The following is a 26,641-nucleotide window of genomic DNA, read 5'->3' on the forward strand; positions in this document are numbered from 1 at the left end:
GTGCATTAAATCACACTGACCCACACGAGGACAGACCGCTAACTTTATATAACTGCAAGTTGAACAAAATAGTAAAGAATATTTAACTTTGTATTAATTCAGACAATAGAGTTATTGCAGATGCACAGAATGATTTTTGTTATTGTAAGATAAGATAAAAACGCCTTGATTGTAGATTTGTTTTTATTTTCACAAACCATGCATTGATGCAGTCGTTTGGATTCCTTGTGTATTATTGTGATGTTTTTATCAATAGTTCAATAGTTCTTACATCCTGACGGCACCCAAGCATTAACGGAGAAGGTGATGTAAATTAATACTATACATTCTTTAAAATCTCATCTTAAAGTGTCATTACTTCATTTGTGCAAAACATTAATTCATATATTTCTATTGACTTTGGGACAAAGCATGTATATAACCCATGTATTCATACAGTTCACACAGAAAGAATTCCAAACACTACGAGACCAGACAGAACTGTCATTAGAAGATACTTCTGTAAAACTAAAGGACAGTTTTTATCTGTCTCGTAGTCCCGTCAGCACCTTCTTCACGTGTTATTATGTGCCTCCTGTCTAAGCGCATCTCTTTTATGCTGTCCGTCAAGCAAATCATGTCTGACTACTCAACAAATTTTGGTTGCTTCTAAACGACACCACTGGCTATTGAAAAACATTATGTAAGCCAGAGAACTTAAACTAGTAGTAAATATTAAAAAATGGTAGCCAACTGTTTTTGTTTTCCAAAAATGGTGATAATTGCTTAAAAATTTACCATAGTTTTCCAGCCTAAGGCCATGTTTGTGCTCTAACCAATACAAAACACACACAAGCTGTGCGGAAAACTCCCTTTTCCAACTCCCTCTTCACTCTTTGATGCCTGAATATTGTTGTTCATTTAAAACAATAAACAGAAACTTCCTGGAATTTTTAAACCAGGAAAAAAAACAAGATGAAGGAAGGCCAAAATGTAAGATGGGTGGGGTGGTGTTTTAGTTATAATTAATTTAATAATACTTTTTTTTTTTTTTTTTGAGGACATGTAAACACACTCACAGATTACTGCTGGAGTCCAACAAAGCAGAGGGAAGCATCCAGCATTTCTGTTGAAGGAAGCGAAATATTTTCCTTATTGAGATTAATACTGTGCTTTAATTAGTCTAGTGTCATAGAAACATACAAGATAAGATTGGAATGATATGAAAACAGTGACATATAAACTAAAGCAGCATTAATGAATAAATGAACCTCATACTGAGGTTTATGACAATAGCACCACTGACAATAACACAAACAGAATTTATTATAGACCTAGACCTGGGCTGACATGAATAAAAATAACTACAGTGTTGTTATCTTATTTATTTGTTTATTTTTTGTGGGGTCAATTCACTTTATTTTGAAATTGTATTACCCACACAACATACAGTGACAGTGACTGTTACCTAAAGCTTTTCATTTTTTGTATATTTATTTATTCAATAAGTTGAATAACAAATTAAAAGTGAAAAACCGACGGAAATATGTTGGTTCTAAAATTCCCAAAACTGCAAAATATCAATGTTTGGTTGAAAAAAACACTAAAAACATACAATTACTTAAGAAAAGACATAACCAGTACTAAAATAGCTATATAAAAAATAGTATTCCACACATCAGCAGCTGAGTTGAGCAGATTATTAAAGTTATGTGGTGTTTTAAAGCTTTACCAACACAGTTAGAGCTAACTTTGATCAAATAATTTCCCACAATGCCTTACTCCATAAAACAATACATGCCAAGTAGTTTTAATAAAATAAAATATATTTATTATGGTTTTCTCATTTATATCTCATGATAAATGAGAAGTCAGTGGGGGACTGGACAATGAAACTGGAGACATTTTATGATGAAGGCAGTTCTTCTGGAACATACTGTTCAAACTGAGAAACAACCTACTATATATTAAATTTAATTGTGCCCTGTACTCTCTTAACAACCAAAATAAAAAAGGCACACCTATCACCCGATGCTGTATGTACAAGTTGGGGCATTAGAGAACAGAAACTTGGAAGCAGATACCAGTCCCACGTGTCAAATTAACGGTTCATGAGGTTCAGTAACCTCCGGAGATTATGAGTAAAAATAAATTAAGTAGCAACTTCAATAAGCAGCCGCAAAGACATACAGTACAGAATTTCAAATACGAATGCTACGACAAGTGATCGATTTAAAGTGAGCAACAGAAGGTGTTTCTGTGTATTGGTTATGTGTGTGAGAGAGACTGTGAAGATGAAGCATAGGCTTTGGAATTTGGCTGTCTGGTCTTCAGTTACGTAATACCAGCTTCCAAAATGGGTTTCTGTGAATTTGTGTGTGTGTGCTAAATGTGAATCATTTGACTCTTAAGACATGTTTGCACGTGTTGCACAGGTGGGTCAATTCTATTAATAGTAAAAGTACATTGACACACTACAAATATTGGACCTGAAAACGAACGAAGCACAGAACTGAACCAATTCGATAATTAATCTTAACCGATTTTTGACTATACATCATCACAAGCACATCACAACAGCATCAAAGACAACACATACCTGCATACAATAATAAAAACAACAGAAGAAAATAAGAACATTTAGCATTATGTTTTGTATTTTGGTATAAGCAATGTTTTATATTTAAAGGAAATTAATAATGGACTTGTTTCTTACAGAAACAGCTTTTTGCTACACGTGACCTAAATGGACTGGAATTGTGTGAATTTTACCGGCTGTCTGGTCTCTAATTCTGATGGCACCCATTCACTGCGGTGTTGAGCAATTAATGTAATGCTATTTGTTTCCAAACCTGTAGATGGAAAACAATCCATCTAGGTTTTGGTCGGATGGCCTGAGAGTGAGTAAATTTGGACTACTCCTTTAATGTCTAATAAATGTAGAATATATTGGTTTCAAATGTAGAAGAAAAATAAATACAGCGGAGAAAAAGAAACAGATACTGAAAAAAATGTTTAAAATGCAACTGTAGAAAAATACTGTAACGTTTATTCTGATATGTTAACAGACAAAATTTATTGTGTGGTCTGCAGTAAGTTGAGCTGTATACATAAAAATAAGTGCACAGTGTTCATTTTTTCATACTGTATTGTAGGTATTATACCGTCGTGTCATTTTGCAGTCCATGCTCTTCTGTTCAGCACGTTTCCCAGGCCTCACCAGCGTTTTCCACGAGGTAAGTCATTTTTGAACAACATCGCCCTCTGCCGCAATAACAGCAAAATCGCAGGCGCTATTAAATTAACTTAAACATAGAGCGACATCATCAGGCCATTATATGTACTCCACAGTACATAACGACAGACTTGCAGTAGTAGTTTCATCGGATTTGCCTCTGGATACTAATTTTCTTCTTACTGTTGTTACATAACGTATGTCTGGGGACGTAAAGATTGGTTCTCTTAGCACTCTAAAGCGAGAACCAAAAAAATGCCGAAACCCGGGATCGAACCAGGGACCTTTAGATCTTCAGTCTAACGCTCTCCCAACTGAGCTATTTCGGCGTGTGAGCTAACGGGCCTGCGTATCTGTATTCATGGTGTGACATTTAAGTATGATAATAAGTACACTGTTTTCGTATGTAGTATTTTATGTGATTTGTTTTATAAAGCTAATGCACTCGTAATTTATTTATTTATTTTTTAAAACACCTGACTAATGACTGAAGGAAATGATTGATTGTAATATGATTAGATGTTATTTGGTATTAATGTGCATGCGCAGAAAAAGTATAAGCATCAAGCAAATGTTAATATAATAAAATTATTTCATATGAACAATGAAAACAAAGAGTAATAATAAATAAACGAATATACGAGACAAAAACTAAGAGGTCATAACGTTTACGTAGTGAATCTCTGAGCAACACACACGGGAACGTGTGCTTGTTGCCTGATTCAGTCAACATGGGATTCATCCTTCTGCTAGTTATTCCACCCACACGAATCTCTCTCTCTCTCTCTCTCTCTCTCTCTCTCTCTCTCTCTCTCTCTCTCTCTCTCTCTCTCTCTCTCTCTCTCTCTCTCTCTCTCTCTCTCTCTCTCTCTCTCTCTCTCTCTCTCTCTCTCTCTCTCTCTCTCTCTCTCTCTCTCTCTCTCTCTCTCTCTCTCTCTCTCTCTCTCTCTCTCTCTCTCTCTGTCCTCCAAGGTGACTTTCCCCTTGCAAAGGCAGATCTTCTTTGTTCTTATGCAAGTCTAGAGAAGAGATGAGTGAGGACAGAACGAAGGAACAGAAAGCAAGGCACAGTCAGTGATAAAAAGAAGAAAGATGATGACAGTGAGTGGAACAGATGAGATTAAAAAAGATGCATGTGTGAGAGAGAGAATGGTGGGAGAGGAAGCAAGACAGATTTTAATGAATACATGGCGGTATATTCATGTTGCATACAGTAAGAAAAAAAAACCACCCACCCTCTCTCTTTCTCATTTTCTCTCCATGCCTATGAAGGCACACAAACAGAAGGCATCCATACTAATCAACATACTTGAGTTTTCAAAATTAAAAGGGAGAGAGTGGCAGACAGAAACAAAGAGGGAGATGGGAATAAGATGTTGATTATACTTCTTAATATGTAATATGTAAATGTTGATTAAGTACATAATTTTTCCTCATTTGGAAATAAATGAACAATTCCAAATTTGAATGCACACATAATTATTACCACAATTCGATACATTGGCATATGCACCTTCACATTTGTTTTTCTGAATAATGAATTTGCTTAAATGACTTTACTCATAGCACATTTAGCAAAATCTCTCGTACATTAGTGCCAACAGTGTTTTTGAGAACTCACCAAAAAAATACTATGGTATTTTTGGAGTACCTTGGAATGAGGTGTTCTTTACTATTCAACGATTTTTAATCTTTTCCCCATTTTTGTAAAATATAATAACAAATATAGAAAATGTAAAACATCCAAAAGCACACACTACAATTTTATATCTGCAGTGGTAGGGTGACGTAAAATACTTGTAATTAAATTATGGAAAAGTGTTTTTATTGACCTACATTAACCCGTGTGGTCAGAGTCCTTTACATGCCCATTAAGACAGGCATCTACATCTGTGTGCAGGACCCCGTCCCCATTATCTGCCCTCCAATTATTAGGCTCCTGCAAATGTCAGCGTGTGTCATCAAACATTAATAAGTGTTAATATGATCAGACTTCACAAGTGGAGTACTGCCTTTATCACCGATAATGAGGAATGCTAGTCTCCCATTCTCTGCACACATATTGACCGAACCACGACCAACTCTTTAAAGATTAATAACATTTAAGGTCTCTGAATCAAGCAAAGAGAGAGTTTGAAAGGCTACCATTTCACTGATTGAACAGGTACTTTATTGAGTATCCCTCAGATGGCATTTGATCTTCTGTGTGAGACTGCAAATGCTGACAGAGACACAGGAGGTTCTTAATTGCCTGTTTGACTTTTATCAAGTGGGTGAAGTCAGTCAACCTTTCTCAGCATGGACTAATTGTATATATTAAAGCAGCCTGCACTTCTTAATAAATTCACATAATGAAAAGACACTACCATACACCAATTAACTATCAGAGCAAGTGGTTCAGACTGATGTTAATTATTCAGAGCAGTTTACTTTTTTTAATCAGGATGAATCAAAAAACAGATTAGCTTTTGCGTCTTCACACTGGCCTAACAAACACCAACTTTTGAATTTACTTTGCCTTCAATAGCATTTCAACAATTTTTATTTGCAGAGAAAAAAATTATGCAAACTGGCCAAATATTTAAACATGAAATGCAAGTTATATTAACTTCAGTATATTTAATGTGTTGTATATTATGTTTATATTAAGTTTTGACTGCTGGGGTTGGGAACAAACAAAGCAAACAAGCAAAGAGGCTGAATCTTTTTATTACTGTAATTCAGACTTATTGCTCCTCTATTGTAAAGTAATACAATACTCATCTCAAACTGAATTAATATACAGCACTGACAATATATACATACGGGACACAAATAAAATAAATAAATTTAGACTTTGTAAAAGTTGTTTTGTCAACTGATCGAACCAGTATGCATGCCCTTGGTAGAGCCGAATTCAAATTGGCTGCAGTTTCAAACCACAGAAATATTAGTGACTATTTACATCCCTGATCATATAAATTAATAAACACAATGATAAATCTATTGCCCTCTAGACTATCAGTGAGAAGGACAATGTAAAATATGTGAACATGTATGTGTACTGGTGGATAGGCGGTTACTTTTTACACCACACAATGAATGCCAATAAGTTGGTATCAATTTATATGGAAATCATGCGATGCATAACCTGGATTTGGAATTTATTGCACATGGCCTCTGGCAGACTCACACCTGTAGGTACGCTCTCTCTCTCAATCTCGCTCTTTTCCCCTTAGCACCATGGGAATATTTGTGCTCTACTGGTTAATTAGACAGTGCCCTGCTGACCTCAGAGTTCAGTGTGCTTTAGAAACCCTGTGCTGATTAGTTGCCAATGATACTACACACTTGTGGACAATAGAGACCTACCAACGTCTTTTAATATCCTTTATAGAGGTGAGCGAGTCACACATATCATCTAACACATCTAACACATTAATGGTTTCCTGCACACACCTTTTACCTACAGTCATAAATAGGCCCAGGCGGAATCTGCTGACTTTCTCTTTTTCTTTGCTTTTTTCTGCACAAATCTGTGGGGGAAATCTGAGAAATGGATTTAAACAGGGCCGTAACCACAAGTCTCTATATAATAAGACATGACCATATTACCAAATGGAGCATTTGATATTCTTGATGCTCTTTTGATGCGCTCTATTACACACTTCTCGGTTTGTTGGTAGGATGACAAAAAGTTACATTTTTAGACTAGTCTGCCTCAGGGGACTAACAGTGCACGTCAGTGTCAAAATAATTGTGATGGCCAATCAAATCATGAAAGACTTTATTTTTAACAGAATTCTAGCACAATGCTTTAGTTTAGAGGTAAAAGAGTATAAAGACATAAGTAGCTAACAAGCTAAACTGTTAATACAAAAATGTTAATTTATTTACCTGATTCATAAATCATATTCACCTGAATACAAGAAACATAAGCTGTTTTCAGCATATTAGGCAGACAATTTAGCTAAATTATATTTTATTTTTATTTGACATTTTGTTTTATGGAAATTCTTATCTATTTCTCATTTTCGCAAATAGATATTTGTACATTCCTTACTCATTCATAGTTTTTTAGAGGGGTGCCTTCATGCTTTTTTTCAGAAAATATTAAGTTTTCAAGTAACTCATCTTCCCATAGAATCAGGTGGTATTTTTGGTCCTTAAGTGAATGTGTCTAATAATAATAAAATAGAATATTATTTGCAAATATTTCAATGGGACAATTTTACAGTAAATCCTAGTTCTTCTTTTTTTTCTTTGTTCCCTTAATTCTCTTACAATTTTCAAAATATGGTTAGGGCCTTGGGTTTAAACATGGTGAAATATGTTAAATGGACATATGCATATTAGCAGCTGAAAGCATGAATAAATTATCCAAAATATTTCAGAAAAAAAACAAGAAAATGACATACGAACAAAAGTGAATGTGCACTCAGATTCCGTGTGAGCCTAGTTATATGTCACAGACACACAAACACTCACTCTCTAACAGCCTCTGTCAGGCAGCGGTCAGTAGCATCGCTGCAATCTGCCCTGTGCTTGCGGCGGATCCTAGTATTAGTGCGAATGCGAGTTTGCGTGTTTTGCGGCTTCAGCCTGCGCAGACGGGTATGTAGAACTTTGCGCAGTTTTTGCCGTGTAAATGCATACAGCAGCGGATGCAGCACTACTGTCCAATAAGCAAGCACCAGGAAGCAGAGTCTCAGGCGTTCCAGCCAATCAGAGGGCCCGATGGCCAGCATGAGAAGGGGCATGATGGAGAGAGGCGCCCAGCATAGCAGAAACGAGAGGATTATGATGACGGACATGCGAAAGACACGCCTTTGACGTTCCCGCCGATCTCGATGGCGCCGAACTGCTCGACGCAGAGCCAAAATGGCCGATACTGATGCTCCCACGCCCATGCTGGGAGGACCCTGGACAGGGGCGGGGCTTAGCTGAGTGGTTACTGTGGATACAGTGGGCTTGGGGCTCAAAGGCGTGGCCACTGATGATGTAGCAGGGGTGGGGATGTGAGGGCTAGTTATGATGGATACAGACGGGGCGGGGCTCAAAGGCGTGGTTACCATTGAAGCAGTGGGAGTGGGGCTTAAAGGCGAGGTTATCACAGATACAGTAGGGGTGGGGCTAAGAGGCGTGGTGAGTGAGGGAGTGTTCGTCTCAGTGTTGATGGTTACTGTTGTAACTGTATCTGAGGCGATAAGCGGCCCTGTCGAAAGCGGCGGTGGAGAGGTGGGTGTGTTCCTCGTTGTGTGATCCGGTGACCTTGTTGACTTTTTACGGCGTAACCAGAGGCGATGCACAGGCCGTTTGCTGTCTCGATGGGGCCTCGGTGTGCGTCCGATGCGGATGCGCAGTGCCTGAAGAATTCGCGAGTATGTAAACAGCATCACAGCAAGAGAGCACAGGAACACGGGAACTTGTAGTAACAGATGAGCCTGTAGAGTTCCTCCCCACTCTGAACAAAGCACAGTGCTATTGGAGTGCATAAACACTCCCTCTCCTTGCCCCGAAACAAACCCAGCCTCCACAAATGGTAGGAGGGGCACGGCTAAAGAAACCGCCCATACTCCAACAAGCAAAATGGTGGCCCTTCGAGGCGTCAGCAGGCGATTTGCTGGCCGGACGCTGATGTCATAGCGATCTAAGCTGATGAGCAGCAGGTTAAGTGCGGTGCCCACGCTGGCGAAACTGGCTGCCGATTCATGGAGACAGCAGAGAAGGGCGTGGTGAGGAACCGAGGCTCCACCCAGAATAAGGAGCGTGGCAGTGATCGGCAGGCAGAGAAGACAAAGCAGCAGGTCAAGGGTGTGCAGGCTGAGCGTGACGGCATGACTGACGGACTCCAACAGGCTGCAGTGACCACAGTATAACACCAGCACGGTCAGATTGCCACCCACTCCCAGGAGCAGCTCCAGCAGCAGCACAGCACTTACTGTAGCCCGGAAGCCAAGCCACGTCCCCTCCTGCTGAGCGAGTCCGGTCCCCACGCTATCTTCAGCCTGTAAGAGGGACAAACCGTGGCCCCCAGTGAAGCTGCCATCTGTCTCCATGGACACCATCGCCACGTGCCTTCAGGCATAGTAACGCCAGCCACTCCTACTGGCCATGCTCCACCTACTCAGGTGTTTTCTTGGGGCGTTGATGAATGATTGACAGATCTATGATGGGAAGACAAAAACAGAATGACACACATTCTTTAACAGGCCAAAATTTTCAGTATTTACTGGAGCAAGGCACACTGAGATTCACCGTGACTCCTTTTCCACCGAAAGAGTGCCATGCTTTATATATATGTTATATATATATATATTTGTATTATCTTTATTAAACATCATATAATATTCACGAATACATTTAAAATGACAGATTTTTTGTTTTATTTGAAAAATCTGATAAAAATCTATTTGTCTGTCTATATTTAAAAGTATTGATAATATGAAATATCTGCCAGTTGAATATCTGGATTTTTGTCAGTTACGTCATCTTCACTGATTCAAGAGCAAACGCAGGCTGGGACTAAGAGAAATTCACAGATGCAACCAACCGAGCGCTAGCATCATTTTGGTGGAAGAGGGGTATGACTTGTCCTTCTGAAGTGTAATAAGGTATTGATCTAGCAAGACAGGACAATAAAGATGAGTATGATGCACATGTGAGCCAAGTTTTTGTGTCCAGCAAGAGAACTACTCCATGACAGATGAATTACAGCACAAAACATTCTCCCACACATGACCAAGGACACAAACGATTACTGAAACCTTGATGAATTTGGCTATGAAAATAGTAGTGTACACAGCGTACTGCTCAATGTCTAACTTAACATGTTATTTTTTTAATAAACTCAAAATCTAAAACATATGCCATTAAAACAAGCAGCTCTCAAATTACAGGCTGCGCAATCACAGCAGCCTGTCATTCCAAAAAAAAAAAAAAAAAAAAAAAAATCCTAAATATATAAATAAATAAATGAGTTCGACTTGAGACTGATCCCATTTCTAGGATGGTTGTTACTATGGCAACTGGTTTACAGTTTAAGAGTGGTCAAAATACAAAATTTGAGACTTTCTGCATCCGTGACTGCTCAAGTGGGGCTCAGACTTTGCCTTTTGAGCACATCTGTGATAATGACCGCAGGAGGAAAGTTTTGATGCTTAACACAATGAGACTGCAGACGGGGGGGGGAGGGCAATAGGGTTGGCGTGCCGATGTGCCCCATGCCATGCTGGTAATGAAAAGAGGTCACTGCAGTGGAACTTTTGAGTGACAGTGGAAGACATAGATTTAGGGCTCGGATTCTGTGGTAGTACGAACAACTGAAGCTTGACATCTTATGCTCACAGAAGTGAGACTGAGGCAAAAATAAGCAAGACTGACTTTTGTCAGAGATGGCAGATCACGGCGTGGTAAAAAAACCTAAGGAGTAGTGAAAGAGAGAGAGAGGGGGAGAGAATGAAAGATGAGTGGGAGGTGCAGGTGCACAGTGTGTTGTGAAATCGCTGGAGGAGTTTGTTTCTACCTCCTACCCTCTATCCATCAATGTGCTATGCTTGAGATCCATCCATCTTTCTTTAGACTAACCACGCTGTCTCAGCTCTTTCTGCCATTTATCAGACTCTATTTCATTATTGTTATTTTCCAAGCCAATTTGGTCTGTCCACGCTGGTTTGTAGCCTGCCTGTTCAAAGAAATAATTTATCCGAAAATGAAAACTCTTATTATTCACTCACCCTTATGTTATTCCAAAACAGAATGTGCTGCGGAACACAAAATACGTTCTTCATGGAGCTTTTGTTCATACAGTTACAAATTACAGTTAAGTTCCAAAAGGAAAAGAATACTATAAAAGTGGTCCATTCTGAAGTTGTGGCTTTGTGTTAAGAATTTAAAAGCAAGATAATGTAAACAAAGCAAAGCAAAGCAAATATATATTTTTAAGTCTTTGTAGTTCAAATTAATGTTAATGATTTTTTATAATAGTTTAATTTGTCATTTATATATATATATATATATATATATATATATATATATATATATATATATATATATATATATATATATATAATTTTCACTTCAGTTTTTTATTATTTTAGTACATTAAGATAAACTAAAGAAATGTTGCTTGAAATGTAGCTGAAATAAAAATAAGTTTAGTTTTCTTTCTGTCTTTCTGTGATTTTCTATGGTTTTAGATTTGGTTAAGTATAAAATATTTTTCTTTATTTGCATATTGAAACTGCCTCATTAATCTTGTTCACATGATGGTATCAAACCTGTAAAGCCTCATCAAAGCTTTTCCTTTGTGTTCCACAGGAAAAAAAAAAAAAAAAAAAAAAAAAAAAAAAAAAAATATATATATATATATATATATATATATATATATATATATATATATATGTGTGTGTGTGTGTGTGTGTGAGTATTAAATTACATCATATGACTAAACAGTCACAAAATGTTTCTATTCCTTGCACAATAGAAGAGGCATTCAAACCACACATTTATGCAACAAACTGCACATATGCATGTGATAATGAATCTGTCGGTGTGTCTCTGTGGACAAAAGAGTCCTACAGATGAGTGGGGTCAAAATTGATTTATAATGAGCTATATTAATAGTGGAATGAATATGCAAATCCATTAAATTTGTTTACAGACTCTTTGGAAATGAGAGAGCATGACAACACGTGAAACTACAGTCACTATAGAGGGAAGAACCAAAATAACTCCACATCTACAAGGAGCTAAAATAGCTGATGATCTAGATTCCTCTTTCCTTTCATACACATTTTTTTAACACATTAGGGCCACTTCTATACCTGCTCAACACTCCATTGTTTCTCACTGTTGCTACCTGTCCTAAAAACAAGCTGTAGCCTTTAATCTTATTAAAAATGTACACACATCTTCTCAAACATTCTCTTCTTTTCCTTCCTTCAGCTGGCATCTTGCCGCCTGTTCTGAAGTGCATCTGAAAATCCCTTTGACTGTAATCAGTGAGAATGTGCGTGCATGTGGGAGCAAGATGATGATGATGATGGGTGTGATGAATGTCAAATGATTGACGCAGGCGTATTTAACTTTTCTCCCCTCAATCATTTGCTGGAGTCACGTGTCTCTGAGCATGTGCATGTGTCCAGTTGTGTTTGAAAGCATCAATGTAAGAGGATGATGCCCCGATGCAAATTGAACTGTCATAATAAGCAACTTACAAGCCCAAGAGTCTATTGTGAATGATAACAACTGCAATTCACACTAATAAAAAAAACATTAATTTGCAATATAGCTATTTAAATGACATCTTGAATTTCACTCACACGAGCTGACCGCAGATTACAGGCAACACATGGATTTGCTCGGTAAACAAATCGTCCGTAGTGGCGAAATACCCCGCATTTGACATTGCTGCCAATTTTTTTGCAGTGTACGGAATATTAGTAGTCGAGTCCAGATCAAACGACACCGCTGATCGTCTCTTGTCATTCTATTCCCAGGCGCGCTTTGCCAAAACGTACCAGTTAAACAGCGGAAAACGAATGAAGAGTGACGGTAAAATGGAACCGTATAGCAATTAAGTGAAAAGATCAATAGCCTCATGAGTAGTGTGAAGATGCATCAAGGAGGTTTTTACTCACCTTGCCCCGCGCGCCGGGAATCCCCGCTACATTCCACTGCGGTCCGTTCAGCGCGCGCTACTCTCTCTCTCACACTCACTCTACTAGAGCGCGAGATTCCGCTGGGCTTCAGGACAGTCCGCTGTCAGGTACGTGCCCGGAATAAATGTCGCACCTTCAATGGTGCTAAACGGTGATAGAAATCGCCGCTGTGCTTCTGTGAGTACCCATGAGTGCCGCTATCCTGTGTACTAGACGTACTGAACCCGCTCCCTCTGCGCTAACGCGCATACACACACGCGCATCCACGCTGTCTGCAGTCCGCACGATTCTTACAAACCAATCTATAAGATACGGGTTCTGTGAGAACAACAATGTATTACTATTTTTTTCTTGTTTTATTTCTTTATTTTACGAGAAGCATTTACAGCATTGAACATATCAGCTGTAAACATCAGCCTATGTAAATACACTGTAAAAATATTTGTAGTTGTTGCCTAAATAAAACAAAGATTAAGCTATTGGAGTACGTCTTTACATGAAAATAGGTCTACTACTTCTTTGATCAGTGGATGGACCTTCTGTTCTTCCAGCAAAATGCTAAACATCTTGTCAGTCATTTCAGTGATAACTTGGTAATGATAAACTTGGTCCTAATCACCTCACATTCCCAGATACAGTGAAAAAATGTCCCCTTAAATTTTTGGCATTTAAAACGCATATTTGGGATGTGTGAGTTCAACTTTTTAGTGTTGAAAAACACATTACTGAATCAACTTTTTATTGAATTAAAATTCTGGACTTTAACACAAATCTGGCTCCATTCTAAATCATAAAGGTTATATTGCAAATCCATACCCATAGCAACTCTATTGGATTCAGATGATTCTTTAGAGATGTTTACAAATTTGCAATAACGCAATGAAATTGTGAAGTACTACGATTTTATAATACATTAGATTTTAGTTCTATTTGCAAAGGTCTAAATCATTTTGCTTTACATTGATATAGCTGTGAATTTGTATTTAACTGTCATTGGACATTAAAGTACATCAATGCATCTCCCTTAAAAAAATCCCCAATCTCAAAATTTTTAAAGAAAATTATTTCTACACATTTTTTTTTGGTGTGCACGTTTCCTCCATGAAGTTTAATGCTCAGCACAATAATGAAAGGGCAAAGAAATTGCTTTTCAATGTCAAAATCAATGTCACCCAATCTTTCAAAATGCAATTAACATACACCTTCCTTCCCAAGGATATTTAGTAGATATAAAAAGGGCAATTTAAAAAGCATATGTAATGATCTGAGAGAATGAGAAATGCATCCACACGAAAGCTAATTTTTCCAAATATTCACTGCACTCAAGGCTTGATTAAAATATGATATAAATTAAGACATGGTTGACCTCTGGAGCACCGCAGTGAATTTGATGCACAGCTGTCAGTGACTGACATTACAATAAACTCATTAAAAACCACAATGACGGATTCATCTCTAGAATGAACAGAATAAAAATATAGACTGGCACTCAAACACTGTTATTAAGCAGGCATGAGAATATAAAACAAAATACCCTAGCAGATGGACTGGCTAAAAAGCAGTCAATGAATAAATATGAGTAGAAATGAATATGAAAACAGTGTTTGAGTGACAGCCCTGGAGGAGTAGTAATGACTGTACGTTGGCATCTTAACAAGATGGTCCAGAATCATTACTGAATCATCAGATGTGTGACTAGGATTGATGCACAAACAAACTCCCCACCCCACCCGCCTCCCAAAAACACAACACAGAGTAACACCAAATTAACAGAGAGAAAGACAAGAGAGAATGAAAAGACTATGTAGCCCTTTTCTAAATAAAGTACAGGTGGTTACTGACTTTTTAATAAGGCTCTTGTTCACATATTAGGCATGTCAAATGTAGATCTGTGCTTGTTGATGTTCTATGTTAAAATGTGAGCTCCAGAAGCATTTAACTTCAGTCTTGTTTCATGTTTATTTTTTCCCTTATAAATTTCAATGCTTATTTCAAGCAAATACAGAACACATCAAGAAAAGATCAATTTGCAATGTATGAATGTGTATTTATAAAATGACTACTTTTGTGTGCTATTAAAACTGGCAGACAGGAAGTGCCTTGTGCAAAGAAAACTGTAAATTGATCCAACATCACTTAAAATGAACAGGACTGTAGAATCCATATACTATAATGGAAGTAAACACTGAATATAACGAACGGAATACATGAAAACATTAAAACCAGTCAACAATATAAAAATATCTTTAAAAATAGCACCATTTGTCCAAGTAAACATGCAACATCTGATAATACAAGAACATTCATTCTCATTTTCAAGCAGATAAAAATACAGATCGACATTTACAGTACAATTTTGTACAGCAGACTTATTCTACAAACAAGTCTAAGATGAATTTGTTAGGAATATTACTATGTGTGTTCTAGTTTCTGTTTTTAGCACCTGAGAAAATGTCAGTGGGTGTAACTACGTGACAACAAGGATTAAGTGAGAAATGAAAAATAATGTGGTATGCTGTTACTGACTGGACTTATGTACATGTATATTATATATATATATATATATATATATATATATATATATATATATATATATATATATATATATATATATATATATATATATATATATATATATATATAAAACAATGTATGTAGATGAATCCAGACAGGACTATTAACAGATGTTTGGCAGCTCAACAGACAAAATAAATAACAAGAAAGATCTGATCAATATTTAAAAATGAGCTTGTTCCGCTGAGGAAAAGGTGTTGCCATCAACCTTTACCTTGATCTCTTGTATGATGGCAGCGTTCAACACTGAGGTTTAGCTTTTTTTAAATTGCTGATGAGTTAGAGATCCTCCATTTACAGTCAATTCTTGTCCTCAAGCTAAAACCCAATTCTATAAAACATAGAATGCACAAAATTGTGAGAAAAACACAACAGAGACAAATACACATAGATGCAGTGCAAAAAAATTACATCTCTATCACATCCAATTCATAATTTATTTACAAATAGGCATTGATGCACAGTTTGTTGCCTTCAGCTTTTCTATTAATTAGTATACCTTCTTACTGCTGTAGACAGAGTTGCTCACAGTCTTCCTTCTGAAAAAAGCGGTTAGCGTTTCCTCCACAGCCGCTGTAGATAAAAGGTCTACAGACGCCCACCTCAGAGTTAAAGTACCAGCGCAAAGTATAGCGGGAACAATTACCCTCTTCCATGGGCAAGATGCAGGAGTCTGAAAACACACATCAAAGAAAAATAATTAAATGGTTGAATGGTAAAGATAAATGGTAATGGTAATTCTTCTTTTATTCCGTGTAGTACATTACTATTCAAAAGGTCTATCCTTAATTAATGCAATTACAACAATATGGCTAAAGACATTTCAACTTTTAAACTTATCATTATGGCATCTCTCTATAGTTCAAAGTGCCACGGCAATCTGTAGAAATGTCTAGCCATTTTCTGAGGCGGGACAGCTGCTTGCTATCTTATAGAGCTGTCATACAGATGACAGCATGCAAAAGATAAGTGTTGGGCACATTACTTTAAAAAAGTAATTAGTTATAGTTACTACATATTTCTCACAAATAGTAACTGAGTTGGTAATTAAGTTACATCATTATAATAGTAACTAATTACCAGGGAAAGCAACTATTCAAATATGTCAAATAACTTGGATGTCCCCAATATATATATATATGTTAAATGAATGAAAAGGACATTAAATAGAATCAATTATTATTATAAAAAATTGTACACTAATCTAAAACACAATTTGAATGCTTCTATGGAAGAATGTGAGAGACAACTATCAAATTAAATTCATTATTGTAAAAGTGATAAACTCTATGGACATGGAATAATTGCCATAAAATAATTGTTATAAACGAAATTGTTATACTACAAATTCAAAATACTAATAGCAATATATAAGAAACTAGGATTAATAGGCTGCTGTTCTAGAATATTAACCCATTACCAGATAAACCGTCCGTTCTTAAAAGCGGAAGAATTCCAAATAAGCTCAGTTATTTTGACAGGAAAATACAACAAATAATAAAGTTACATGTAGCTAAGTTTTACGCAAGACTCTCTAGCTTTGTATCTTTCTTTGCGTGTGTGGGACAAAGCGCCAATTTATGATTATGTCAAATGCAGTAACGTTACACTGTTTACTCATTTACTGTCACTGGAAAAAATAACGCCGTTTATTTATAACGCCGTTATTCCCATCACTGCAGAAGATACAGAGTGACAACAAGAAGTGAGAACAGCAAAGAACAATAGTATCCAGCAATTACAGAGGGCAAAAAGTATGATAATCCATCATCACAGCGTTTTGTTAAGGGCTTGAAGAAGATAACATCAACATATGTTTAATACATGCCCACAGATGGCATCTGTAAGCATTTTGTTTCAAACAAAGACATGGAAAAGGAATAAAATTCAGGAGAATAAAATACTTTTATTCCCACAGAAAAGGCTTCCCAACACACTCATGCGTAAAGATGACTCAATGGAGCCTTTAATCTCCATGATGAATCAGAAGTGGTGTCTTACCTTCACCTTTCACCTCAAATTTTGTCCTTTCAGCATTTAAAGAATCAAAAGAGACGGTTTGACCTGCCAAAATGTCCACATGTTTTACTATGTCTGCACACGCAGCTACAAACAAACTGATTTTCAACTCTGAAAAAAATGGCATACCCTGGCTTTTATTGACAGTGGTGTCATAGTCAGCAATCTCCACCACTGGAGCATCATCGTCATAGGTCTCTATAGAGTAAATGTGCTCGTAGTCTGGATCATTTGTGTTCATCACAACACGCAGCTTTTGACCTGCAAAAAATGTGCACGGATGCGCAAAGAAACAATGTCATGGCTATTGGATATCAGAGTTTAGAATGCTGCGATATCGTAGTTTGAGAACATTAGAGGTACATGTGCAACTGGATATGTTAAATACAAGCATGTATTTAACCCATCCCTCTTATGTTTAAGGCAGAAACATAGTTTCTGTTAAAAGGAGTAGATTAAAGAGAAAAAATTCTGTCCTCATATACTCAGCCTTCAAACCTGAATGATTCTTCCACACAACATTGTAATGAGATTTTTTGTAAATGTTGACACTGCTTTTTTAAAGAATTCAGAGTGACCACCATTGTGAAAAACTTGCACATACTTTCCAAAAAAAAAGCTTATTACAGAAATAACATATTTGAAAAGGATATACTTTAGTGTGAATTGAATGCAAAGTTCTCAGACACTTAATTGCCCGTGAAGGCCATTTAATGTTATTTCAAATAAAAATCTTTTATGTTATGTATTCAGATATACTTGTAATTACACATTTGCAGTGATGAAGATGCAATTAAAATGAAACACTTTTAAGTGTAATATTGAATAAACTACAGTTAAAATGTATATTTTAGTATGTACTTCTTTAAAGCATGACAAAAATATGCATATAATGTATATATATTGTATATATTACAAGATGGGGCTTTTGTGGTATGAAAAAATAAGTGTGAACATTTTTCAAAATATCTTCTTTTGTGTGGTCCAGTAAATGATGGCAGAATTTGTATTTTTGAGTGTACTATTTCTTTAAACTAGTCCTTTCAAGGAAATCCTTAATAGAAGATAGAGGGACAAGAGTTTTCAGTTTAGAAGAGAGGAGGATAAACACATATGGAAGGATGAAATGAGGATAGGACTCACCCTCCTCGTCCCCTTGGATTAGTGAGCGCTCAGGGGACGTGGAGGAGCTTCGGTAAGCCTGCACTGGTACAGGTTTCTCAACTTCCTGAACACCTGAGAACACGCCCATAACGAATCACACAAACGCAACCCATCAGTGAACACACTCATCCAGGCATCCATGCATGTAAAGATGCACTCTGAGTTCATGCACTACATCAACAATTTAGCATGCACAAAACCCAGAATTCAGCCATGTGGACACAAACCAGAAAAATTTCATACTCATCCAGACACAAGACAGTCAAACACAAGCCTACTGTTAGTGAACTGTGTGCACATGAGTTGCTGACACAACAATAAGAAAATGTCTACTGGTTATATTGAGGCTTTATAAAAGTCACAACTTACCTCCACAAGCTTAAGGGAAATGAGAGAAAAAGAGAGATTGGAATTAAAGGATAGAGACAAGAAATTAAAAATTAACGAGAATCAGCATTTGCAACACACTGTAAAAAGTATTTCCAGGTGAAAAGGAATTTACTGTGAAAAAAGTAGGTGGGGCTGTAGAGGATCTGTTTTGATTCCATGACGTTAAAGTCATCGATGATAGAAAATTGTTGTAGATAGAGATAAATGATGATTATCTACTCACCACAATGCAGGTTCATCTCACTTCGAACATAAGACCGAATCTCATCCTCCTTTAAGAATAAAGAGATGCAACCAGTCCTTGTGTCATTGTTACTTATCTTGAGTACTCATTAAGAGACACGAGTAGCACAATAAAATATGCATGATGACACTACAATAAATCATGAATCACAAATGTCTATTTGTTCTGACCGTCATGCCTGGTTCTCCTCTGTCTCCTTTAGCTCCATCAGCGCCAATCTCACCCTGAAACAAAAACACAAAGAGACACATTTAGTGATGTCAGATATACAGTATGGAGAAAAAATGCAGAGGACAAGTGCATAAAGTCACCTGTTCTCCTCTTTCTCCTGGGATCCCAGGGATGCCACGTGGGCCAACCATAGCAGTGCCTGGAGGACCTCTTTCACCCTACAATAAATATTCAATATGCCACATATGATGAACTAACCATAGCTCCTTGTGCATATGAATCAGTGTTTCCCGCAGTGCTATTCAGGAGCAGCACTGCACTGTTCAAATCAATACAAAACATATCATAGCAAAAAATAAAAAATAAAATTGATCAAATAAATAAAATTATACTCTATGGGATGAGAGAAAGACTCAGTAATGAATCTATCAAAATAATTGACAAATCAGTCTGAATAGAACAAAGTAAATGGTCTGAATCATGGACTAAATTGGTACGACAGCTCACATCCTCAGTGAATCGGCTCTGATTGCTCACTTGTTCACTGAACCACAGGTTATGACATGAAATGAGCTCAGAACGTTACTGCGATGTGTTTTTTTTTTAATGTAGAAAATTCATATTTGTAAGGTTAGTGAAAGTTAAATTACTCACTAGTTGTCCATATGACAGCATAACTTAAGAGATACAGTTATCCACAGTATCCACATTGTAATTCATTCATTTTCAAAATCCTTTCATAATTCCACAGTCAATTAAAAAAAATACATTTATGGAAACTCAGACATGAATAAGAAATCTATATGTACATATGTACATACTATGTACGTATTGATATAAAGTAAGATTAATACCTTTTGTCCTTGCAGGCCCTCTGGACCTTTACCTCCAGCAGGTCCTTGAGGGCCTGTTAGACCAGGGGATCCATCCGCTCCTCTTAGACCAGGGGGGCCAGGGATACCAGGTTGACCCTAAAGAAAGCAGGCGGAGGACGTTTTAAGGTGGAACCTGTGATAAGACTTTTCACTGAGATCAGCAGTGTTAGGATTAAACAGCAGGGGAGCTAAAGTTGGTATACTCACCCGTTCACCTTTCTCTCCTTGTGATCCCTTCGGCCCCGTCACTCCATCAAAGCCTCTGTCACCCTGGGCAACAACAGACGGACCTGACATGGTTTGTTTAAAGTTTCATTGCACCTTTTCCAGAGAAACATTTTGTTGTCTGCTGGTTTATTCAGCAGTGATTTGAAAAGAATAGGTACTTTGCTACCTATCAGTCTTAAAGAACACTTTTTAATTGTTTTAACTATTTAAATATTAATGTTTAGATTTCATTTAATTATATATATATATATATATATATATATATATATATATATATATATATATTTTTTTTTTTTTTCTATTTGTTTCATCAATTATAGTGCAATTATCTATTGTGACAACACAATATTCACAGATCAATATGTTTCACATGCAAAATGCTCTTACCTTGGCTCCAATGAGTCCCTCCTTCCCTGGACTTCCTGTGGGACCCGGAGACCCGACTTCGCCCTGAAATAATATTTGCCATCAAAATCAGGAATTGCATACACAACATTAATAAATTATAACAATAAATTCATGTAGACATACCTGCTCTCCTTTCCTCCCTGGCAATCCCGGTCTGCCATTAATCCCAGCATCCCCCTATGAACAGACACAATTCATCACTTCCAGCAAAACACTGCGACACAACAAAAAACTTTCCTCGAGCTCTTCTTATTACTCTTCTTATTACTCCTACCTTGTCTCCCTTTGGTCCACTTTGTCCACATGCTCCCTTGGCGCCTCGTTCTCCCTGTAAGCCATTAAAGCTCAGTCAAACTGTCAATCACTCAATGTTACAGGGAGTAATGACACTAGAGAAAAGCTCCCTAGGAGGGACTATTTAGAAAGAATAAAGCACCATTCATGTGTCAGTCATACACACGAGCACACAAACTCACACACATCCTTCAATTACTGTCTTTCTCATTAGTGACAACAGATAGAGGTCTATCTGGGATGCTGAATCCAGATAAAAGTTCTTATCTGCTATGTGAGCGTGCGCGTCTATGTTGCCGCTGGCTGAAGGGCAGCTAGTACTGTCTGCAGCGGCCCATGTATCCCTGAGAGGAATGATTCATACGCAGGAGTCTTTCATGTGCCTCACTGCACTCGACAAATCAATTTCTCCACACATGCACGCACGCACGCACACACACATATTCCCTAACAAAAAACTTTAATACGGTGGCTCTGAGGTACATATGCAGATGAATGTCAGACAATGGCCTGGAATCCAGACTGTGGCGGAATTATAAGCAGTGTGATCATCTGGTCTGAAGGGCTACTCAAGGTTAGCGATAAAGCTCGCAAGAGTCAGGTTGAGTTTTAATCAAAGAGACAACCATTAAAACGCACACACACATACACACACCTTGAGGCCTCGCGAACCTACGGGCCCAAACTCTCCCTTCTCTCCTCTCATTCCAGGCAGACCATCTTTACCAGGTGTTCCCTGTTGAGGACAGATAAAAAAAAAATAAGAAGCAGTCATGGGGAAACGGCTGAGTCTGGGGACTGTATGTGCCAGTCATGCTCTGGTCTTATAGGCATCTGAATAAGAATACGCACTGCTTCTCCTGGGACACCTGGCTGCCCTGCTTCTCCCTGCAAATCATAATTAAATATTTGATCAATATGAGGGTCACGCACATCAATGTACATATGCAAACATACCCAAATCCATTCGGGTATATGCATGTGTTTATTCTTGTTCATCTGTAAAGGAAAGGGAGCTTATTTTTCACCTTTTGACCTCCAGGACCACGGGCTCCCTGGAAGCCAGTAGATCCTCTTTCTCCAGGCTCCCCTCTCAGACCCTGCAAATAAGATAGAAAAATCACAAATGAGATTAATGTCTTTATAAATTCTCTCACAAAGCAATGAGGTTAAAGAGAGAATAAACTGAGACTCCTTTTTCTCAGATTATTTTTCTAAGAAGAGACTCCAACGTGTTTTCTCTAGGATTCTCAACAATGTCTATGATCAGAATGTCAATATACTCAAACATTTCTCATTAAATTCTTTTAAAGAGCAAATTTTCCAAAGTAATTTTATGGGTCTATGGTCTTATTTTTGTCTATATTTCATACAGCTGAAGACTTTTAAGAGATGTCTGAGGTATAAATCAAAAGAAATATGTTCTGAAAGAGCAACCTTGAAAATAAAATCAAAGGAGAATAACAATTTTAGTCAGGAATGCTCCAATATAAAAATTTTGGCTAATAGCTATAAAATGATATTTTTATTCATGTTAATACTCACAACATTACATTGTTGTATATTATAAAAAAAGGGGATATGATTCTTACCTGTTCTCCTGGTGGTCCTTCCTGTCCCTTTGCACCCTTTTCACCCTGTGCACCTTTAGGTCCTCGCTCCCCCTTACAGAAAGCAGCGATCAATACAACTGATTAGTTTACATCGACCCAAAAGATCTGCCTTTATCCTGTTGCTTACTGACTCATTAACAATCTATAGATCTTGAGGCACATACACATGAATGCTTTATGACTATTTCTCATAAGCATGTTCTCAGAAGATAAGAGACATATAGCAAAATAGCCTTTACTATTAGTCTTTAATCTGTGTAGCCCAAAGGCATTAAACACCTGACACAACTTAATCAAAACAATTGGACTTACGGTTTCTCCTTTCACTCCTTTCTCTCCCGGAGATCCCCCCACCAGCTGAGTATCTCCCTTAAAGATACAAAATCAAATCCAACGATATGCAAAAATAACAGTATAACATATTCAATATACACGATAGGTGAAAGAGGGTGAAAGAAGAATTAAGTTTAGCTATCAAATTTACCAGCCATAGTTAAAAATAGTCAAAAATATTGAAATTGACCAACCAGAATCCAGGAAGGAATAAAAGATAGAAGATCAAAGCATATTCAAACAAATACCTTTTCTCCTTTCGTTCCTGAAGGACCTTGTTCACCCTGCAAAAAATATATATATTTTATGAAGTTCAATTTATAAAACGTGTACATAAAGGTATGCATTTAATCACTAAGTAGCAAAGCAAGGGACAAGCCTGAGCCAGATTGTAGCAGTTGATGAAAAGTTATACACACCTTATCTCCTCTGTTTCCTTTGCTGCCAAGAGGACCCTGTCAGCGGGACAGACAGATGAGCAGAGGAGAAATCTTATTTGCCTGAGCATTTGTATGCATTTGTAGATAGAAGACGTGCAGCACTGCAAGAGGCCTTGACTCATAATGGTTTTGAAATTGCAGCGAGTGGGAGACGAACACATCATAGCCCTGAATATAAAGTGTGACGAATACAGTGTTCGTACAGCTACCTCTCTGCCTGCATCAGCCTTTCCACATCTAGACAAGGGCTCAGATCAATGACACCCATCAAGAGAGACTGACTGTTACTGCCTGACTGACATCAATATGGGTAGAAAACAGGATGTGGTAGGGTAAAAAATAATGAGTACATGCAGAATGTTGTAAATGGAAAGTAGGAGTATATTTACAGTAGGGCCTCTCTCTCCATCTGTTCCAGCTCGACCTTCTTCTCCCTACAAAAATTAGACAGATACACACCATCACGATCTGATATGCATACAAACAAATAAACAAGAGATGGAATCACTGTGGACATTACCCGAGGCCCTGGGTCTCCTCGCTCTCCTCTTAAACCTGGCACTCCTACACCAATTTCACCCTGAATGTGGAGGATAAAGAGAGAAAAAGGGTAATAGCTCTGTGTGTCACACAGTGAACTTCATTTTTGTCCAATAAAAGCAGACCGCGCAGAGACTGGTTTCGATTTTTTTTAGACCAGCTTTCTTATTTCCAAAATAAACACAAATAAATTGACCCTAAAAGTTTAAAACCAATTTTAAAAAGTTTAATCAGCATGAATTAAAGAATGCTTTACTATTTGGTTTCCGTGTTTTGGTTTAGTGACAATATTGGTGCAGTATGCAGTTTTAAATGGAAATGTTTAAGCAGGAAAAAAGTCTAGGTTTCAGATTACTATGCTATACATAATATGCTGAAACATGACAGAACCTAAAAATATACAAGCCAGGGCGAACATTAGTCACCTTTGAGGCCATAAATGACTGTGAAAAAAAATTTGATGCACCAGTGTGACTGAACCTCATGCTCATGAATAAATTAACACTGGGTAGGTGCCAAATGGCAGTAAAAACTGCAAAGACTATGACTGAATTATATGCATCTATAGTCTAACGAATGACATGCTTCAGAGTAAAGCATAAGGTCTATGAGGGATTTTCCACAAAAATGAAAGCTCTATACTTTAACAATAGAATGCAAAATAGCTGTTATTTATTTATTTATTTATTTTCTGAAGCTGGTCAAATTAACTGAAAATATCCAAAGAGATTATCTGGCATAAAAAATCCATTCTTTCATGCGTATTTTTGCATGACTTCAGCATTTTTGACTATGCTGTTAAATTTTTAGTGCTCCTAAAAACTGTAAGCTCTGCAAGCAGTACATCACTTACCTTATCGCCCTTCAGTCCCGCAAGGCCCGCAGTACCCTAATATGAAGATAAAGACATCATTGAATACCACTGAGGGGAAGACACACAGTTTTACTTGCTATAAAACACCTTATTGCAAATACTTATACACAATTATTTGATTTTAACATGTCTGTGACTTACAGGGGGTCCTGGGGGCCCAACAGCTCCTGGTGTTCCTGGGTTTCCAGCCTTGCCAATAAATCCTTGTAGACCCTAACAAACACCAACAGGAATTACAATCACTGAATGCAGCCAAATTGAGCAAATGATGGTATTTAACCTTGTCCTTTATATATATATTTCTAACATGTTATTTTTAGTGTTCATTTGTTTCTGTATGTGCAGTGACTCTACTAACCCTGTCTCCTGGTGGTCCAGGAGGTCCTGGCTGACCTGCTTCACCTCTCTGCCCTGCCAGTCCTGGCGTGCCGTCCAATCCACGTGGTCCTGGAGGGCCCGGAGGACCTGGGAACCCAGGGTCACCCTACAACAGATTTTTACATTCATGTTTGTCACAGAAACGATGTATGATGACCCATGTGCCAAAGTTTACACTTAGGGTTAGAGGTCTTTTAAACAGTTCTGACTGTAACAATAACATAAATCATCTTAAATACCTTTAAGCCGATGGGTCCAAGTTGTCCTGGAGGACCATGCATTCCCACACCTGCCTCGCCTTTGATTCCTTTGGGCCCTGGTGGTCCTCTCAATCCCTGAACAATGAATGTGAAAGAGTCTTTTAATGAGTCACATATTATAGAAGAGATAAAACGGATGGCAATACTGGCAGTTCTGCCTCTGAAGTTACTGCAGGTACTCACATTCTCACCAGGATCTCCAGGATCACCTGCAGCACCCTGTGAGTAAATAACACTTTAAAATCTATCTCGACACGTTGTGCATTGCCTTGTTTGTAGGCGCTATTCTCACAATAACAATACTCACTCTTTCTCCTTTGATTCCCGCTGGCCCTTTGTCTCCTTTTAGACCCTAAAACACAAAACAGCGACAAAAAAAATCTATACATGTATGAAATGTAAATTACTTCTACAAATGACATTAATGAAGTAAGGCTGATGACAGAATATGACGGCAAACTGTGGGAACAAATAATGGACCGTAAACAACGTAATCATGCAGATCAACAAATATAAACCTCAGAAATATATTAGACAGAAAGTAAAATAAATTAGCAAAATGAGTGAAACTCACTGGTGGTCCAGAAAGGCCTCTTTCTCCAGCTGTACCTGGCAATGTCAGACCAGGAGGACCCTTAAACAAGCATGGTTAAATATGAGTTAATAATGTGGTATATTCATGTCAGAAATAACAAATCTATGGCCCATTATCTACAATCTATGTCATGGCGCAGTGCAGATAAGCCATTCATTTCCCTCAGGAGAATTGGTACTGTACCAAATGGATGGATGCATTGACTGCCTGTGTTTCAGCCCTGTTTATTTCGTTCATGTATTTTCAGGAAATACTGCACATTTCTGAGAACATGCTGTACGTATTTTTCAGATATGATAAAGATTCCATCATTGGTGAAAATGTGGATGGCATCTCTTGACAGATTAGTTACTCCTGGAAGTATTCAGCTGTACAGTGAAAGCAGG

General features: G+C 37.6%; 2 protein-coding genes and 1 non-coding gene across 7 annotated transcripts in view; all 3 read right to left on the minus strand.

Annotated features, from left to right (window-relative positions):
* Positions 1–3,470: 3,470 nt before the first annotated feature.
* On the minus strand, positions 3,471–3,543 carry trnaf-gaa. The gene has a single exon. It is a non-coding gene; the product is annotated as a tRNA-Phe (tRNA).
* Positions 3,544–5,904: 2,361 nt separating this feature from the next.
* Positions 5,905–13,117, minus strand: LOC122346467 (G-protein coupled receptor 22). The gene is made up of 2 exons (XM_043241091.1): positions 12,835–13,117; positions 5,905–9,360 (listed from the first exon to the last, which is right to left on the minus strand). The coding sequence occupies exon 2, from the start codon at positions 9,259–9,261 to the stop codon at positions 7,678–7,680; it is 1,584 nt and encodes a 527-aa protein (XP_043097026.1). The 5' UTR covers positions 9,262–9,360; positions 12,835–13,117; the 3' UTR covers positions 5,905–7,677.
* Positions 13,118–14,795: 1,678 nt separating this feature from the next.
* Positions 14,796–26,641, minus strand: part of col7a1 (collagen, type VII, alpha 1) — a 58,739-nt gene continuing 46,893 nt past the window's right edge. For 4 of the 5 annotated variants that reach the window (XM_043242566.1, XM_043242565.1, XM_043242563.1 and 1 more), the window contains exons 91-120: positions 26,235–26,294; positions 25,968–26,012; positions 25,844–25,879; positions 25,640–25,735; positions 25,381–25,506; positions 25,164–25,235; positions 25,002–25,037; positions 24,129–24,188; positions 23,998–24,042; positions 23,588–23,623; positions 23,417–23,452; positions 23,148–23,204; positions 22,815–22,886; positions 22,251–22,322; positions 22,075–22,110; positions 21,878–21,958; positions 21,203–21,256; positions 21,052–21,105; positions 20,908–20,970; positions 20,500–20,562; positions 20,272–20,388; positions 19,558–19,635; positions 19,417–19,470; positions 19,226–19,274; positions 18,982–18,990; positions 18,592–18,684; positions 17,578–17,709; positions 17,431–17,493; positions 15,929–16,102; positions 14,796–15,760 (exon numbers count right to left, since the gene is read on the minus strand). In XM_043242566.1, coding sequence (XP_043098501.1) covers positions 15,933–16,102; positions 17,431–17,493; positions 17,578–17,709; positions 18,592–18,684; positions 18,982–18,990; positions 19,226–19,274; positions 19,417–19,470; positions 19,558–19,635; positions 20,272–20,388; positions 20,500–20,562; positions 20,908–20,970; positions 21,052–21,105; positions 21,203–21,256; positions 21,878–21,958; positions 22,075–22,110; positions 22,251–22,322; positions 22,815–22,886; positions 23,148–23,204; positions 23,417–23,452; positions 23,588–23,623; positions 23,998–24,042; positions 24,129–24,188; positions 25,002–25,037; positions 25,164–25,235; positions 25,381–25,506; positions 25,640–25,735; positions 25,844–25,879; positions 25,968–26,012; positions 26,235–26,294 — 1,965 coding nt within the window. In that variant the 3' untranslated portion in view covers positions 14,796–15,760; positions 15,929–15,932. The remainder of the gene's footprint in view (positions 15,761–15,928; positions 16,103–17,430; positions 17,494–17,577; positions 17,710–18,591; positions 18,685–18,981; positions 18,991–19,225; positions 19,275–19,416; positions 19,471–19,557; positions 19,636–20,271; positions 20,389–20,499; positions 20,563–20,907; positions 20,971–21,051; positions 21,106–21,202; positions 21,257–21,877; positions 21,959–22,074; positions 22,111–22,250; positions 22,323–22,814; positions 22,887–23,147; positions 23,205–23,416; positions 23,453–23,587; positions 23,624–23,997; positions 24,043–24,128; positions 24,189–25,001; positions 25,038–25,163; positions 25,236–25,380; positions 25,507–25,639; positions 25,736–25,843; positions 25,880–25,967; positions 26,013–26,234; positions 26,295–26,641) is intronic. The other variant, XM_043242567.1, reaches the window with a different exon arrangement.

This window comes from Puntigrus tetrazona, chromosome 6 (genome assembly GCF_018831695.1).
Source record: "Puntigrus tetrazona isolate hp1 chromosome 6, ASM1883169v1, whole genome shotgun sequence".
Lineage (NCBI taxonomy): Eukaryota > Metazoa > Chordata > Actinopteri > Cypriniformes > Cyprinidae > Puntigrus > Puntigrus tetrazona.